This window comes from Silurus meridionalis, chromosome 11 (genome assembly GCF_014805685.1).
Source record: "Silurus meridionalis isolate SWU-2019-XX chromosome 11, ASM1480568v1, whole genome shotgun sequence".
Taxonomy (NCBI): domain Eukaryota; kingdom Metazoa; phylum Chordata; class Actinopteri; order Siluriformes; family Siluridae; genus Silurus; species Silurus meridionalis.
The window spans coordinates 15,250,223-15,265,384 of record NC_060894.1 but is presented as its reverse complement, the minus strand read 5'-3'; the positions used below and the strand labels follow the sequence as shown (position 1 = coordinate 15,265,384).

General features: G+C 37.8%; 2 protein-coding genes across 6 annotated transcripts in view; one reads left to right on the top strand and one right to left on the bottom strand.

Moving 5' to 3' along the window:
- Positions 1–5,722: 5,722 nt before the first annotated feature.
- Positions 5,723–8,132, top strand: kcnj15 (potassium inwardly rectifying channel subfamily J member 15). Its single transcript, XM_046860676.1, has 2 exons — positions 5,723–5,853; positions 6,808–8,132. The coding sequence occupies exon 2, from the start codon at positions 6,848–6,850 to the stop codon at positions 7,862–7,864; it is 1,017 nt and encodes a 338-aa protein (XP_046716632.1). The 5' UTR covers positions 5,723–5,853; positions 6,808–6,847; the 3' UTR covers positions 7,865–8,132.
- A 929-nt stretch (positions 8,133–9,061) lies between these two features.
- erg (ETS transcription factor ERG) overlaps positions 9,062–15,162 on the bottom strand; it is a 43,016-nt gene continuing 36,915 nt past the window's right edge. For 3 of the 5 annotated variants that reach the window (XM_046860669.1, XM_046860674.1, XM_046860670.1), the window contains 7 exons: positions 14,587–14,790; positions 14,099–14,179; positions 13,009–13,080; positions 12,584–12,646; positions 12,331–12,387; positions 12,079–12,126; positions 9,062–11,105 (listed from right to left, as the gene is read on the bottom strand). In XM_046860669.1, the coding sequence (XP_046716625.1) occupies positions 10,585–11,105; positions 12,079–12,126; positions 12,331–12,387; positions 12,584–12,646; positions 13,009–13,080; positions 14,099–14,179; positions 14,587–14,790 (1,046 nt within the window). In that variant the 3' untranslated portion in view covers positions 9,062–10,584. The remainder of the gene's footprint in view (positions 11,106–12,078; positions 12,127–12,330; positions 12,388–12,583; positions 12,647–13,008; positions 13,081–14,098; positions 14,180–14,586; positions 14,791–15,162) is intronic. The other 2 variants (XM_046860671.1, XM_046860672.1) reach the window with 1 other exon arrangement.

The window sequence follows — 15,162 nt, the reverse complement described above, 5'->3', positions numbered from 1 at the left end:
CTCCACTGAAAAGCTATCAAGGGGTGAAGAATGTCTGTAGCACAATGGACCTCTACTAGCCTTTTGCTGCAATTCCCATTACTTATCACTAGATGCAATAATAGCTCTTTGGAAACTAAGAGGGGCGGTGAATGCTTTTTGATAGTGGTGCAAGCAAATCAACATAAGCATATATCTATTGAATAATGAGGCTCTTTAAAATTGCTTGAATTAATTTGCATGAAGCAAACAACCATAGACGGCACTAAAATGTCACATTCTTCATGTATGATGATTTTTCATACTTATACTGCACCTTCTTTTATTTGTTTAGTTTCTGGGAGGTTTCCCTTCAGTCTACTCTTCAGGAGATGAAATGCTGCTCACCTGGGTAAAGTCTAGTAATTGAGTTAGCCAGTCTTAAACCTTCCTCCTTTTTTACTTGATGAAGTCCTTTGTTATGTTGACATGTGCTTTGTGTTATTGCTTTGCTGCATGATGAAGTTCCTCAGAATTAGATAGATTGCATTTCTCTGTAAATTGGCAGACAGAATTCTTCTGTAGACTTTGAAATTCATTCTACTGCTATCATCATGAGTTACAGCATCAATAAATAATTTGTTAGTTTGTTTTAGAAGCAGCCATGCAAGCCCAAGCCATGACACTACCTCCACTGGGCCTAGAGCTCATATGTTTTGGATGATTAGCAGATCCTTTTGTTCTTTTTGGGACATTCCTAAATGATTTGGCTCTGACCGATCATTCCTCTTTTACTCAGCTACACAATGCCTTGCTTTTATCCCATAGACAGCTCTCTGGACTTCATGTCAATTTTTAACAACAAATGCTGTCTTCACAGGTGAACACCAAGAACACCAAGAGCTCAAAACAAGAAACACCATTCTTAAACAAGCTGTTTAAGGGCATGTAAACATTAGTACATTTTAGTTTGAAAACGCATATTTTTCTCTCCGTTTTGGCATTCTGTCCACACTGAGATGTGTTTTTTCAGTTAAAAAAAATTCCAAAGTGGATACATTTAGAAAATTGTAAAGAGCAGAAAAGCAAATAAACACCAGGCTAAAATGACGCAGGTCGAAGCATTTTATGATTTGCACATGCATAGTACAGAACATAAGCGTTTTTAGACGAAAACACTGTTTTCAAATTTATCTGAATTAGTGTAGATGTAGCCTAAGTTGAAAAAAAAAATTCTAACATATATTTTCCTATTTAACATTTGATCTTAACTAAAATTGATTGACTGCTGGTAAAATATTTTTTAAGGAGACTGAGGAAAATACAATATTTTTTTATTAAAAGCACAGGAAATTGATTCAGAATTACACTGTAATTTAAGTGTAGGTTATTAAGCCAATTAATGTATACATCTTTTGAGAATGAATAGATAATGCATTCTAAATAGTTGAAAAAATAAATTTGTATACAGAAAGCACAATGTTAGTTCCTCTAATTCCTCTGATGTTTACTCTGATCATGTAGTCTGGTAGTAGCAGTGAGAAATTACCGTAAGCTTGCAGGTCAAAGACCATGATCATGGTAATGCAGTGGTCCTTAACCTTTTTTGCGCCACGGACCGGTTTAATGCCAGACAATATTTTCACAGACTGGACTTTAAGGTGTGGCAGATAAATACAACAAAATAAAATTACACGACCGGCATAAAAACTAAATAAGTATTTCTTAAATATAATAAAAACGTGAATCTACTGTGTTTTTTGTTCCTTTTGCTAGCTTGGGGGTTTCAATTTAGCGGTAATGTATTATGAGTTACGGACCGGAGCAGCCCCTTTAAGAAGGTAGCGGTTGTAGGTATGACATGTGCCCGAGTGTTAATGAACTACCCATGTTCATGGTATTTACAGCATTCTTAGTAATTGCAAGGCGTGTTAGTTTGGGTTTAAGTTCAAATATTAATATGGATGTTTGGATCTTGGGCCAAGTAGATAAATATACAGATAGTTGCAGTGCATAACAGCCATTGCAAATGACATCATTGAAGATTAACTTTTTGCAGTTAAGTAGCATTAAAGCATTTGTGACTCGTACTACAATCAGATTAAGTTTAAATGGAAAGGTTGGAAAGACGTCGTGGAGCCATAAGCCAGTAACTTATCAATGTATAAAAGCCAGTGCTGAGGTTTAGATGAAGTCTGTATGCTTTGTTAACTCAAATTCCAGGTCTCCTAAGTAGAGGGAGACAGCTAAAGCTCTGAGGCTGTATTAAGGGCAAATTCAAAGGCATTTTAGCAGGACGACATGTCCCTATATCAAATAATCGAATTACCTTCAGGCAGCTGACGCCACACTGCAGCGCAATTGCCCTTTATTGAATAAACACGCCCCGGCATGGCTATAAACTTCAATGGCATTGTCTGCAGTTAGAGTCAGCCCTGATGTCTCACATACACACGTGAACATGTACACAATCACATGGATTGAGTCTTTGTTATGGGAAGTACTGTGTGTGTCTCAGAAGGGCAAAGCTGTTTTACAATGTTGTGCATTACACAGTTTAATTTGGGAAATAAGGCCATGCATAGACACGTACACAAATGTGCACGCAAAACTATACACTGACGAGTAATGATTTATCACTACACTAATAACCACTTTTACTTTTCTTTTATAAATCCTGACTTGGCTTTGGCTTTATAACCACACAAAGCCTGTCAGGCAGCCAGATGGGTTTATCACTCTGGGCTTGGTTGACTTCACGGTGATTTAATTAACACGCTCACTCACAGCTTTAGGAAGGTTTTTAATAACCACAAAAAAGATTCGATTTATAGCTGTGATACAACCTGTATTAGGTCTAGGTTAGCTTGATTAATACTTTTGTCTTCTAAAAGTACCGGAAAAGGTGTAATTTTCTTTAAAAAAAAATAATGGAACAGTGTGCACTTCTTCAGTATCAGTTTAAAATTAAATTTTGATATCTTTATAGAATTATGGGAGTATGAAAGACAAAGGTTGTTTACTCATAGTCAGCACAAAACCATGTAGTCTTTCGGGCTAATACAATTCTCGGGTGACTCAAACTCCTTAATTATTGCTTTGTGAAAGTGCACAACGTTTTGCAAATATCAGTGGAGGCACAGTATAAAATCATGCACACTGAGCGACAATCCTGTGAGTGGAAACTCCTTGGTAGATCCAGGAAGGATACAGTAAATCTAGTATTTACACGTACAACCATCATAAGCAGAAAGGCATCTCAACAAGCACAAACCATTGACCTTGAGGTGGATGGGCTACAACAGCAGGATACTTCATTGGGCAATGAACTGCAAAACTAGAATCTGAGGCTCTCTTGGGCTCATTTGAAGATTAGTACAAAAACCACATCTGGTCTTTTTCCAAACCTCAGCAGTCCAGGTTCAGACAGTGATTAAATGCATTGTACACCTGGCACATGATTGGCTTCTCTACTATCCCCCTCCAGAGACAGTGTCACCTACTTGAAACATGTATTGATTGTTTTCAAATCAAAGACTGTAATCTAAGGCTAAAGTTCATTATGCACAGGGAAGGTCTTAAACTATCATTGCCAATGTCATTCTGGTAACTTGAGTTGCTTCTAATGATTAGGTGCGAGTATAGTAACTGTACATTTTCAAAGTCAGAGAAAAATAATTACCAGCGGACATAAGGGCAACTTGAAGTGGCAGTTTGCTATTTCTTAAGCTGGACTGCATGTGCCAATTGTTAGGTGGGAGATAGAGAGACAGCTGTGGGAAAAGATTTTATTAAAAGAATGAGCAGATTGCAAAGCGATCCCAAAACAGCAGACAATACATAAGGTCAAGTATTGTTAGAGAGAATCAAAAAGAATCTGCAAAAACTGGCAAAATCGACGAGCAATAACAAGTCATGATACCTCTGTTGCAAGCACAGTACTAAACAAAAACCTTGCTGTAAATGGTTGTGATGAGTGCAATAGCATTAAAACCACTGACAGGAGTGAATAACATTGATTGTTTTCTTAGAGTGGCACCTGTCAAAGGGTGGGATATATTATGAACCATCGGTTCATCGATTCATAATGTGTCAGAAGCACAAAAAATCTGAAAGTCTTTAAGGATCAGAGCAACTTTGACAAGGGACAAATTGGGATAGGACTGAATCAAAACATGGCAGGTCTTGTGAAGTGTCTGGCCTGATAGCATTGAAAAGCATTTATAACACAAATTGCTATAAAAGTTTACGCTGGCTGTGATAGAAAGGTGGCAGCAAACACAGTGCAGTCTGGTCCAGAGTGCTATACAAATCCCAGTTCACCACTAAAAACACCTACAATGGTCATGTCAATATCATAACTGGGGCATGGAGCAATAGAAGCTGGCCTGGTCAATAAATTTTGGTTTCTTTAACATCATGTAGACAGTCGTGGGTGTTTTTATTGTGTACATTTGTTTTTATTGTCAGTCGCATTATTACAAAATTCCTTCTTGATTACATGTATAAAGTCATGTTTACCTTTCAGATGCTGCACCATTAAAACTACATAAAAGTGAATATCGGAATTCATCATTATAAGTATTTTTTCAATTTTGCAATTTGGTGTGTGTGTGTGTGTGTGTGTGTGTGTGTGTGTGTGTGTGTGTGTGTGTGTGTGTGTAAAATAATTGCTTGTTTATTCATTAACTAAAGGTGCAAATGTCTAGCTTTCCTCATCGAGTGTAACATCAGGTGTTTGCTCTATGCTACTGAACTCCAGGTCTCAGGTAAAAAGTGTCAAAGGACAATAAATAAATTCACGTGAATGCTTTTAATTGAAGAAAGAAAGCAGGTTAGACCAAAATATCCCTTTGATATAGAAATAAGAGCCAGATTTGTAGCATTGTTCCACAATACTACTTGTATCTTCATGGGGTTCTAATTTAATAACAAACTAGCATGCTAACCTGCAGAGCAGCGCTGTGGCAGCATGAAACAAATTACAAAGTCTAATAATCTCCTGACCTCTGCATACAGAAGAAGGTCACAGCTTTGGAACAGCCCCATTGAGCAATAAAACGCTACCAATGGAACTGAATATGCCAGGGTTTTAAAATAGGGGTAAAATTTTGGACAAAAATTTGATTTGTATTTTAAAGCAAAAACAGTAGAAGAAAATTGAGTGATCCAATAATGATGTAGTATGATTTGTGTTCGGGAGCATGTCTCAACCTGCTGTGGTGTGTTTTTAATTTTGAACCTATATTACGTGGCTTTATATTTATAACTATGGGGTTATAGATTCATGATGCTTATAGTGTATCAACACAATATTCTATTATGAGGCTGAGGTGTGATCTCTGACAGATCTGTTTAATTAGAAAACAGATACTTGAGCTTTATCCATTTTCACAGACTGGCATTAAATGCTAAGGTGCCAAGTCCAACCTCGTTTACACTGTGTGTGGGTGTGTGTGTGTGTGTGTGTGAGTGTGTGTGTGGTAAAGGGACAACAGTCTCCTCAAAGATCTCTTCTGATCAGATCTAAATCTCATCTAAAAGGCTGCATGAATAAATATGTCAGTGGAAGGTCCACACAAAGACACAAATACATTTATAAAGATGTGCATATTTGTGGAAATGTTTATGTGTATGTTTTAAGCATGTTATAAACATTTTTAATCCAATGTCACCTGCTGATACAATCAGCATGGAAGCAAGAAGAATTATTGAAAAAAACCTGCCGCACAGGTAACCCTGTTTTGCTTTAGTTTCAAGTAAGGACAATAATGAATCAAGGACATTGTGAAATTCATCCAGGGAGGTGAAAGCCTCCTGGTTTCACATTACAAGTCACTGCTAGTGCAGGAAAAATCAAAACCACTCTGCAGACAGGATTGAAGAACCTTGAGAGTAAGTACATATTCTGATCACTGAAATATGATTTTAATGTTTTATTATGTTTCCAATAAAGTTAAAGAATTGTTTTTAGCCACATTTGAGGCTTTTATTAATGACTAACTTTTCATTAATTGATTACAAACTGCAGAAGCACAAAAAAGGAATGAAACTTGATATTTTTAGAGTTTTAAGTAGCTTGAAATATATTTGCTGCAATTATATATATTGAGAGGTATCACAATTTTGAAATGATACCATAGCAAAGGCTTTTAAATCAAGAACAATAGAGCAATCGCACAGTGTTTGTTTGTGTATTGCCACGGCTATTTATAATATTTGCTTATTAACACATTATGATGTATTTTTTGGGGGTAAAAGGGAAAAAAAATAGCAAAACTAATGTGGCTGATTTTATGCCTGGCAGATTGGAGTTACCTGTGCCAGTGTAAAAGTGATACTATAAATTAGAGCTGTCAATATTGACATGCTAATAACTTGTTACCCCAAATTTTTTGGGGGGTAACATTTAGGGTAACATAAAACATTTGGGGTAACACAAAACATTTGTTTTACTGATGCGCCAAGTCTCAAAACAAGCAACAAAATCCGCCATTATACACACATCTGGCAATTAAAACAGTGGGGGTTTAAACATAGGAAAAGTTCAGTTTGGAGTGCTTATGATTTACTTCATTCAAAACACCATAATTACTTATAAAACATATACAAGAATATTTTGTCTTCATGCCCTACGTTGAGTTTGGTTTCACTAATAATAAACATATATTTGCATAAAGCATCCATATTTGTCCATGTTGATTAGAGTATTAAAAACTTGAAAAGTATAAATTTAAAGTACATTAAGAACAAATAAATATGTGTGATTAAGTTGCGAATAATCACGTGTTAACTCGTAAACGATTGACAGCCCAATATAAATCTTTTATTAACTTTCTTTCATTGTAGCAACATTATCTGAATTTGATCTGAGTATCAGCTGTGCAGGATGAATGGAAGCATTCAGAGGCGTGTGGTGTCTAAAGATGGCCACAACAACATCCGTATTGACAATGTGGATGGCATGGTGAAGCTCTACCTGCATGATATCTGGACAACAGTGGTGGACATGAAGTGGCGCTACAAACTCTCCCTCTTTGTGTCTACCTTCCTCACAACCTGGTTTTTCTTTGGCCTGATTTTCTACCTCATCGCAATGACAAATAACGACCTTAACACTGAACAGGCATTAAACCACACACCTTGTGTGATAAATGTGGCCACCTTAACTGGTGCATACCTATTCTCCTTAGAGTCACAGACTACCATCGGTTATGGTTTCCGACACATCTCTGAGGAGTGCCCCCATGCCATCGTTACACTGGTGTTGCAACTGGTGCTCACAGGCCTGGCTGAGATCTTTGTAACTGGAGCTTTTCTGGCCAAGCTGGCACGGCCAAAAAAGCGGGCTGAGACGGTCAAGTTTAGTCAGTTGGCATTGATTTCCAAGTACAAGGGCCAGGTGTGTGTGATGGTGCGTGTGGCCAACATGCGCAAGAGCCCACTGGTTCAGTGTCAACTCTCAGGCAAGCTGCTTTTTCCTAATGTCACTGAGGAGGGTGAGAAGATCCAGCTCCACCAGGAGTCTGTCAACTTCCAGTTCGACTCCAGTGAGCAGTGCCCTTTCCTTGTTCTGCCTCTTATTTTCTACCATGTGCTGGATGAAAACAGTCCTCTGGCCAGCCTCACTGCTGAAAATCTGAAGGTAAGAAACTTTGAACTGGTGGTCACCCTGAACGGCACTATGGAGTCCACAGCTTCCACCTGCCAAAGCCGTACTTCCTATGTTCCACAAGAGTTTCGCTGGGGCTATGAGTTTAAGCCTCTGCTATTTGGCACACACAAGGGCAAGTACGTTGCAGACTTTCACTATTTTGATGAGATTCAGCTCAGCAACGACTTCTCGCTTCTACAGGACCCAATAAATGAGAAGCTCCTTCTTGAGCATGAGTACCATAAAGACTGAACAGAAGAACAGAACACTGATGAATAAGGGCAGAGGACAACAGTTATAAGTGATTGTGCTGTTCAAAATATTACCCTACTCAGACTATTAATTAAGATGATTATTAATAGAGACACAAAAGAAAGTCCTTTCCTTGTTTGTTAATCATTTTAGGAATAGTATAAAAATTTCTCCAACATAAACCCCATCTTAGAGGTCAATGGCTTGGCAATATGTTTAGCGATACACCCTCTTTGTTGTACAGATCAAAGTGGCTTCAAAGTTCACAGATAATTATGTATTCATCAGATTACATGGATTTACTGAATAGTACACTAGATAGTGAATAGAGTGTGGTCACAGCCTGCAGATTTTCAGGTAAAGTTTTGTAACACATACAGTAGCAATGAAGGAGGTGAGGGTTATTAAAATGAAATGAATAAGCACAGCTTACAATAAGGATAAAAGCACCTACATAATAGTAACAGATAACCATGACATGACAGAAAATATACTATTTCTATACTGAGCTAGTGTATGGATTTTATATGCAGTTGCTTAACAAAATGTTATTTGCTGTGCAGTTAAATTATAGCAACATAGAAGAACAAAATGAATCATTTAAAAAATTTAACTAAACTGAATTTCAGTTACAGCTTATACTACAGTGCTCTCATTTTTGGATTATGACATTGGATGATATTTTTTACTCCGAAGAATGTTTCGAACAGTCTCATGTTTCTAGATTTGTTTTGGCAACATACTGAATGGACATGCAAAAAATTCTTAGGAGAGTCTGTGCTTCTATTTACACACACACACACACACACACACACACACACACACACACACACACACACACACACACAGTTTCTTTTGGCATCAGTTATGATTTTATACATATTTCTTATTGGTTATAATTAGAAATATGGTACTGATTTGTAGTTGTTATTTAAAAGTACAGTAGTTTGTAATAAGAAATGCATCTTCATCTTGCATCTTCATTTTCAGTACAAATATAAATTCTATGTAGACAATTTTTAATAATGAATAATCTTTAAGCCATTCACTATTAAAACTTCTTCCACTATAAAAACTTACAAAAAAAAGAATTTATACCATTTCAGCATTCGAAGCAAATAAAGGTATTTAATAAAAATACAGATGTTCAGTTATCTGTTATTTATTATAATAACACAATGTCACATAAAAATCGAGTTTGGTTTTAAAATAGTTTATTAAATTTTACTCAGTAGAAAATCATATAATTTATGAAAGCATGCTTTCCTTCATTTGTCAGCAATCTCAGAGCATCAGTCCAGTTGTTCAGGTGTTAGAGATTTTACAGATCTATTTTCACTCAATTCTGTAAATGCTGCTAACACTGAGACAGGCCTGAATGCCAAACCAGACCAGCTTTCACAAACAATTCATTTGACATTTGTGCACATGGCTTATATTTGTAAACAATCATATATAGAGCTTAAAGTTTAAAGGCCACAGCTGTTCACTTACTTTTGCTAAATTTGGTCCATGTTTTTTTTTCATGTTTTAAAACTATCATATAAATGTCTGTATTTAGCTGGCTGAGATCAACTCGTAGTGTTTAAATGCATAAGTTATATATTTGTCATATAAAATGAAATATAACACTGAAATGTATAGTTCAATCTAACAAACGCACAGCGTTCGCGACTCAGAAAATAATAACAACACATAAACTGGTACTTTGGTAAAACCTCCACCAATGTGTGAAGAGCTTCTTCAATAAGGCGCTGATTTCAATAATCCACCTCTGTCTAAAAATGTCTGAGGTCATTTAAATCATTTAAAGAATCTTTCCATTTCCAGTATAATTTTTTTTTTTTACAAGCTCATTTTCATGGTCCTTCCCTTTATGGAAAATGACCAATAAAGTAAATATTCCTTCTCTTTCTCTCTGTAATGCCATATGAACTACTGTGTAGTATAAAACTGATAAATATGGCAGTTTATATTCAAAGCATTAATACTTAATACTTTACTTTACATTCCCTCCAATACTTAACTAATACTTAACATTTTTCTTGTTTTCTCTCTATACTTTTCTCTTACTTTCACAGCTTACCCACCTGTTTTAATTCATTTACAACTTAATTCATTTACAACTTACTAACTTTCTCTGATATGTTTGTTCAACTTAAGGTAGTTTAATACTTAAAACATATAGATTAATACATTTCATGCACCTACATTTTTTTGTCTTTGGTAAATTAAAAGCCCTTTTTACATGAATGCAACTTATCCTCTTTCACTTGTCCTCTTTCACTGCTTCTGACCTTACAGTCTTGAATATGCTGGCATTGTGTGAAGAGGCCATCTTTGCCAGCCTTCCAGGGAGCATTTACAAGCTACCTGACCTTCAAATATTTCTTGTATTATATTTAATTTGTGCGAGACCTTTTGTTTGCATTGTTAGTTTGCATTCTTTGCATAATCTGAGGCAATTTAGACTCACCGTTGTAAATGTAATTGAGAACCTCCTATAACAAAAAAAATTATTGGTTACAACATCTTATCAAATTTTGGTTTCTTTAGGTTTTTGTTGTTGTGTGCCTCCTCCGTGTCTTACTTCCTCCTCCTGTGTAGAAAATTACACCTCTGTATCCAGTTCCCTGGCTCAGCACGAAGCTGCTATTTTCAGCCTCTTGGGGGAGCTCCAGTTCAACTCAGGAGAGATGCTGTGATTTTTCTGCCCACACCTAGTAATAGGTGCCGAGATGAGGGGGCATGTGGGTGGCTGGATGGCGTGGACTGGGGTAGAGGCCGGCTCCTGGTGAGTTCCAGTAAGGGTTTGGCGCACCAAAGAAGCCGGAAGATGTGACGGGCAGTGCTTGAGGGTGAGGTGAGACAAAGTTCATTTTCTGGGTATGGGGGTGGTAGGAGCTCATATAGGGCAGATCAGAAGGGTATTTGTACATGGCTGACTCAGGAGGATGAGGCTGTAAGGCCTGGGCAATGCCGTGGAAGTCAAACTTGTAGGCATAACGTTTGCCATGCACTTTGGTCATGATGTTTTTGTCATAGTAGTAGCGCAGAGCACGGCTCAGCTTGTCATAGTTCATGTTGGGCTTGCTCTTACGCTCTCCCCAGCGGCGAGCCACCTCGTCCGGGTCTGTCATCTTGAACTCACCATTAGTGCCCTCCCATGTGATGCAGCTCGAGTTCGCACTGTCTGAGAGCAGCTCCAGCAGGAACTGCCACAGCTGGATTTGGCCCGAGCCTATGGGAAAAATTACACAAATACACATTGTTACATTCACACTCACATGATGCCAAATATGAATACAACAGAATATTGTTAGATAGATAGATAGATAGATAGATAGATAGATAGATAGATAGATAGATAGATAGATAGATAGATAGATAGATAGATAGATAGATAGATAGATAGATAGATCTCCCCATAATAAATAAACCATAAATAAAATAGAAAAAACATTCTTAAACCCCAGAGAAAATTCGACAAATTGAACTCTGCAGATTGATAAATTCTTCAAACGGTTAAAAAAATACAACTTGCATAATTCATTAGCTGGGTACCCCAACTCCCACAGTTTTAAATGTCAGTTAAGAATGGTCTTTGGGCAGGTGAGCCTCAGGCCTACAGGCCTACTGTATATAGTATAAACTGTATCATCATAATATTTCACAACAATCAGACTCCCCCTTACCCAAGTAAACAAAGTGGCAAAACTACATATACACTGTTTGGATGGTCTGTTTTAGCTGAGGTGGTGGGGCTAATTTCTGGATCAGAAACCTGATATATAAAAGCCAGCCAGATCCACTGCAAGGAAACACTGTAAATCAATTTTGGTATTTTTTTATCAGCCAATCCCCACCTTCCAGACAGCTCTCCTAGGAGATTCAACAGCTACCAGCACAAAAGGGTGAAGGCTTACACATGCTTTCTCTTTGACAGATGAAGTGCTGCTGGTGCTGCATCACAGGGTAGCATAACACATTTTGTGTAAAAAAAAAAGCCTCTAGCCTCTTCCACTCAGAAATGGCCAATTTTGCCCCCATGTCTCCTAATTATGGGCAACTGTGCAACTTTCCAGATTCAACTTTTAGATTTTCTGACAATAGGACGAATGATTTTCTGTTGTGCCACTTGGGAGTCCTAATTATGACAATTCACATCTAGGCTAAGGATGCAAACTTTACTGATATTATAATTTAGTCAATACCTGGGTTTGCCAGTCTGCTGCTTGTTGGACCCAAAACCTGATATGGATCTGACATATGCAAAATGTTCGGTTAGTGCATATAATGTAATGTCAAATTTTTAACAGTTGATTCATTATTGCAAATGTATTTGCATGAATACTACTTTACTGCAATATACTAAGTAATGTGTCATTGCATTGCCATGATGAGCATTGCTTGTATTATTTCCCAGCTCTGATACATTAAATTGACGCAATAAAAAAAATTCTCACCAAGCTGTGGCCTCTGCTCCTCTGTTTTGGTGACAATGGCGGGTGAGGACTGTGCAACTAACACAGACAGATGCATCGAAATATCACAATGTTTCTGATACTGTACAACTAATTGCCATAATTTGTTACTATTTCAGGCAAAAGCCAGTGTCAGTCGAGCAAAAACATAATCATGCCTGAGAATTCTGGTCATTCTTTTGAAGTTTTTTGATCGGCAAAGTAAAAATAACAGTCTTGAATTGTTTGTATTTACCTTTATTAGTTGATGCTGATTGGGGTGGCCATGCAGATCGTCTTGCAGCTTCATAAGACAAATCTGAAACAGAATGGAAATGACTGCACTATATACTATATGCAATTGCATTTAACCCCACAGGAGGGCGTATTTTTGTGTGCACCATATCAGTCTGTCAGTATCAGAGAGAGAGAGAGAGAGAGAGAGAGAGAGAGAGAGGGAACAAGCTAAGAGGTTGGTTTAGTTTCTGTGGCTGACCTCAGTGAGTGAAGTAAGAAAAAGCGGTGTGCCACATTTCACGACAAAGGGGAAAAAAACAGCACCATGATTGAATATGCATACTTGAACATGATGCATTCTGAACTGCAATTAGTCTCCTGATTAGACCATGTAATGTTCTTATAGTTATCAGATATAAATAGCGAAGCAGAGACAGAACTGACCTGGTCTTGCAGGGGCTCTCGGAGTGTCAGGTGGGTAGACAGGAGCATTGGGGAAGATGAAGCTTGCACCTCCTGCACAAGATAGTTCTGATTACAACCAGATCATGTATAACACATCCCCACAGTATACAGCTGAGTGTAGATTTGCATCCTCAAACATTTTGAGGTGAAAATGGCAGCATTTATTTCATAGGGGCCAAAAATGGCATTATTAACTCTGATTGGTCAAAATGTGCTGAATCATTTTGTGAAACAGCATGGCCTAGGAGAGTTCTGCAATTCTTTCTGTATTTTCTGTTTTCACGTTTAAATTCTACATTAAAAAATAACTTTCTGTAAGGAGACATTTAATAAAAAATGTTGGAAGAAGGCTGAAGTGACAGTATTTTTTATAAAAGTCAGATGTTAAGAGGTTTGTTGAGGTTGATTCCCTAAAACGCATAAAACCGTTAATGAGCTCTAGAATAACTTGTTTACCATCACTTCAAATTTAACTTCGAATGGATCAAACGTATGATATTCTTCTTAAGGAAATTAAATAATTGTTGAATTTGTGTCAACAATTTAGGCTCACTCATAGTTAGGTGACATACACTTTAACCCTGACTGAAGCATGAATTAGTCCTTAGTTAATGTAAATGTTTATTATATACAGAAAGAAAGATGCTTCTGAACTGGGTGTACACTAGGCAGCTGTATGTATCTGTTAACTTGTGACACCTGAGTGGTATCACCCAAACCGGCAAGCATTTTCAAGTGCAAGAAAATTAAATAAACGTAGCTAACTTCAGCACAGCATGCATCTGAAGGCCCAAAACAAACAGGCTGTAAGCAGAGTGCTTGATAAATCTAAAAAATGTTTCAGATCAATGTATTAAAGCTGTGCAGTGAATATTTTGGCCAATAGACAATGCCAGATCAGAAAATTAATTATCTGTGCTACCAAAGCTGACTGGTGCCACCTGCTGGCCAAAACTTCTTCTGCACAGCATTTTGGCTCCTGCTCCTCAGTAAAGCCACTAGGTATGTAGGCTGTGATGCACATACGGAGCACCTGTCCAGTTGGCGAGTGATGCATGAGCCTTCTTACCTGTGTTACGTGCATGCATTAACCGTGGCGAGTTTTGCAAGGCTTTGTCAACATCGTCTGAAGTCAAATGGGGAAGTGGAGCTGAGGAAGAAAACATTCTTTTGAAAGAGGGGAGTGGCAAAATACAAAACATATAAATAAAAAAAAAACCCAGCTAAAAAAAAAAACATGTGGTGTGCTAATGAGATAGAGAGAAAAAAAAAGGAGGTAGAGACAGAAAGAAAGAGGGACAGGAAGAAATGAGTGAGAGGGAAAGTAGCAGAAAATGGGAGGGGAACATAAATAAAGAGCTCCTGGTGTAAGTACGGCACATGCTGCAAAATGCCAAATGAAACATTCAGTCAATCTTTAAAGTTAATAGCATGCAGTGTTCCACTTTTCATGAAAAATGTTTTTACCGTGTGTGTGTGCGTGTGTGTGTGTGTGTGTGTGTGTGTGTGTGTGTGTGTGTGTGTGTGTGTGTGTGTGTGTGAGAGTGAGTCACTCACTCTCCCGTAGGTAGTGCAGATGAGACAGTAGGATGTCAGCATTGTAACTGGGCGTGAGTCGCTGAAAGTTCTCTTTGCTCATCTTGCAGAGCTCCTTGCCATCAATGTTGTGGAAGAGCGAGACGTCCACCTCCAGCAAGCCATACTCCCTTACAGCCCACTCCAGCCACTGACGCACGTGATCTGGTGTCCATAGTGTCGGGTCTACAACCACACACAAGCAAACAGTTATATGTTATGCATTTTGTTGATGTGCAGGTGTATTCGTATGCATATTGTTGCACTCACATATGAACAATTAACTATAAACAGTTATAACAGCTCATTTCAGTTCATTCATTTAATAACCACATTATATTGGTCACTGTCAGGATAGATCTGTATGCAGTCCTAGAAACACTGGGCAGGAATACATTTTAGATGGGACACACACACACACACACACACACACACACACACACACACACACACACAAACACACACATACAGACACCCACCTGCCTACACATACTCAATATGCCTACACCCACCTGCCTCACATACACAATAACTCACACATGGGAAAATTTTGCATAG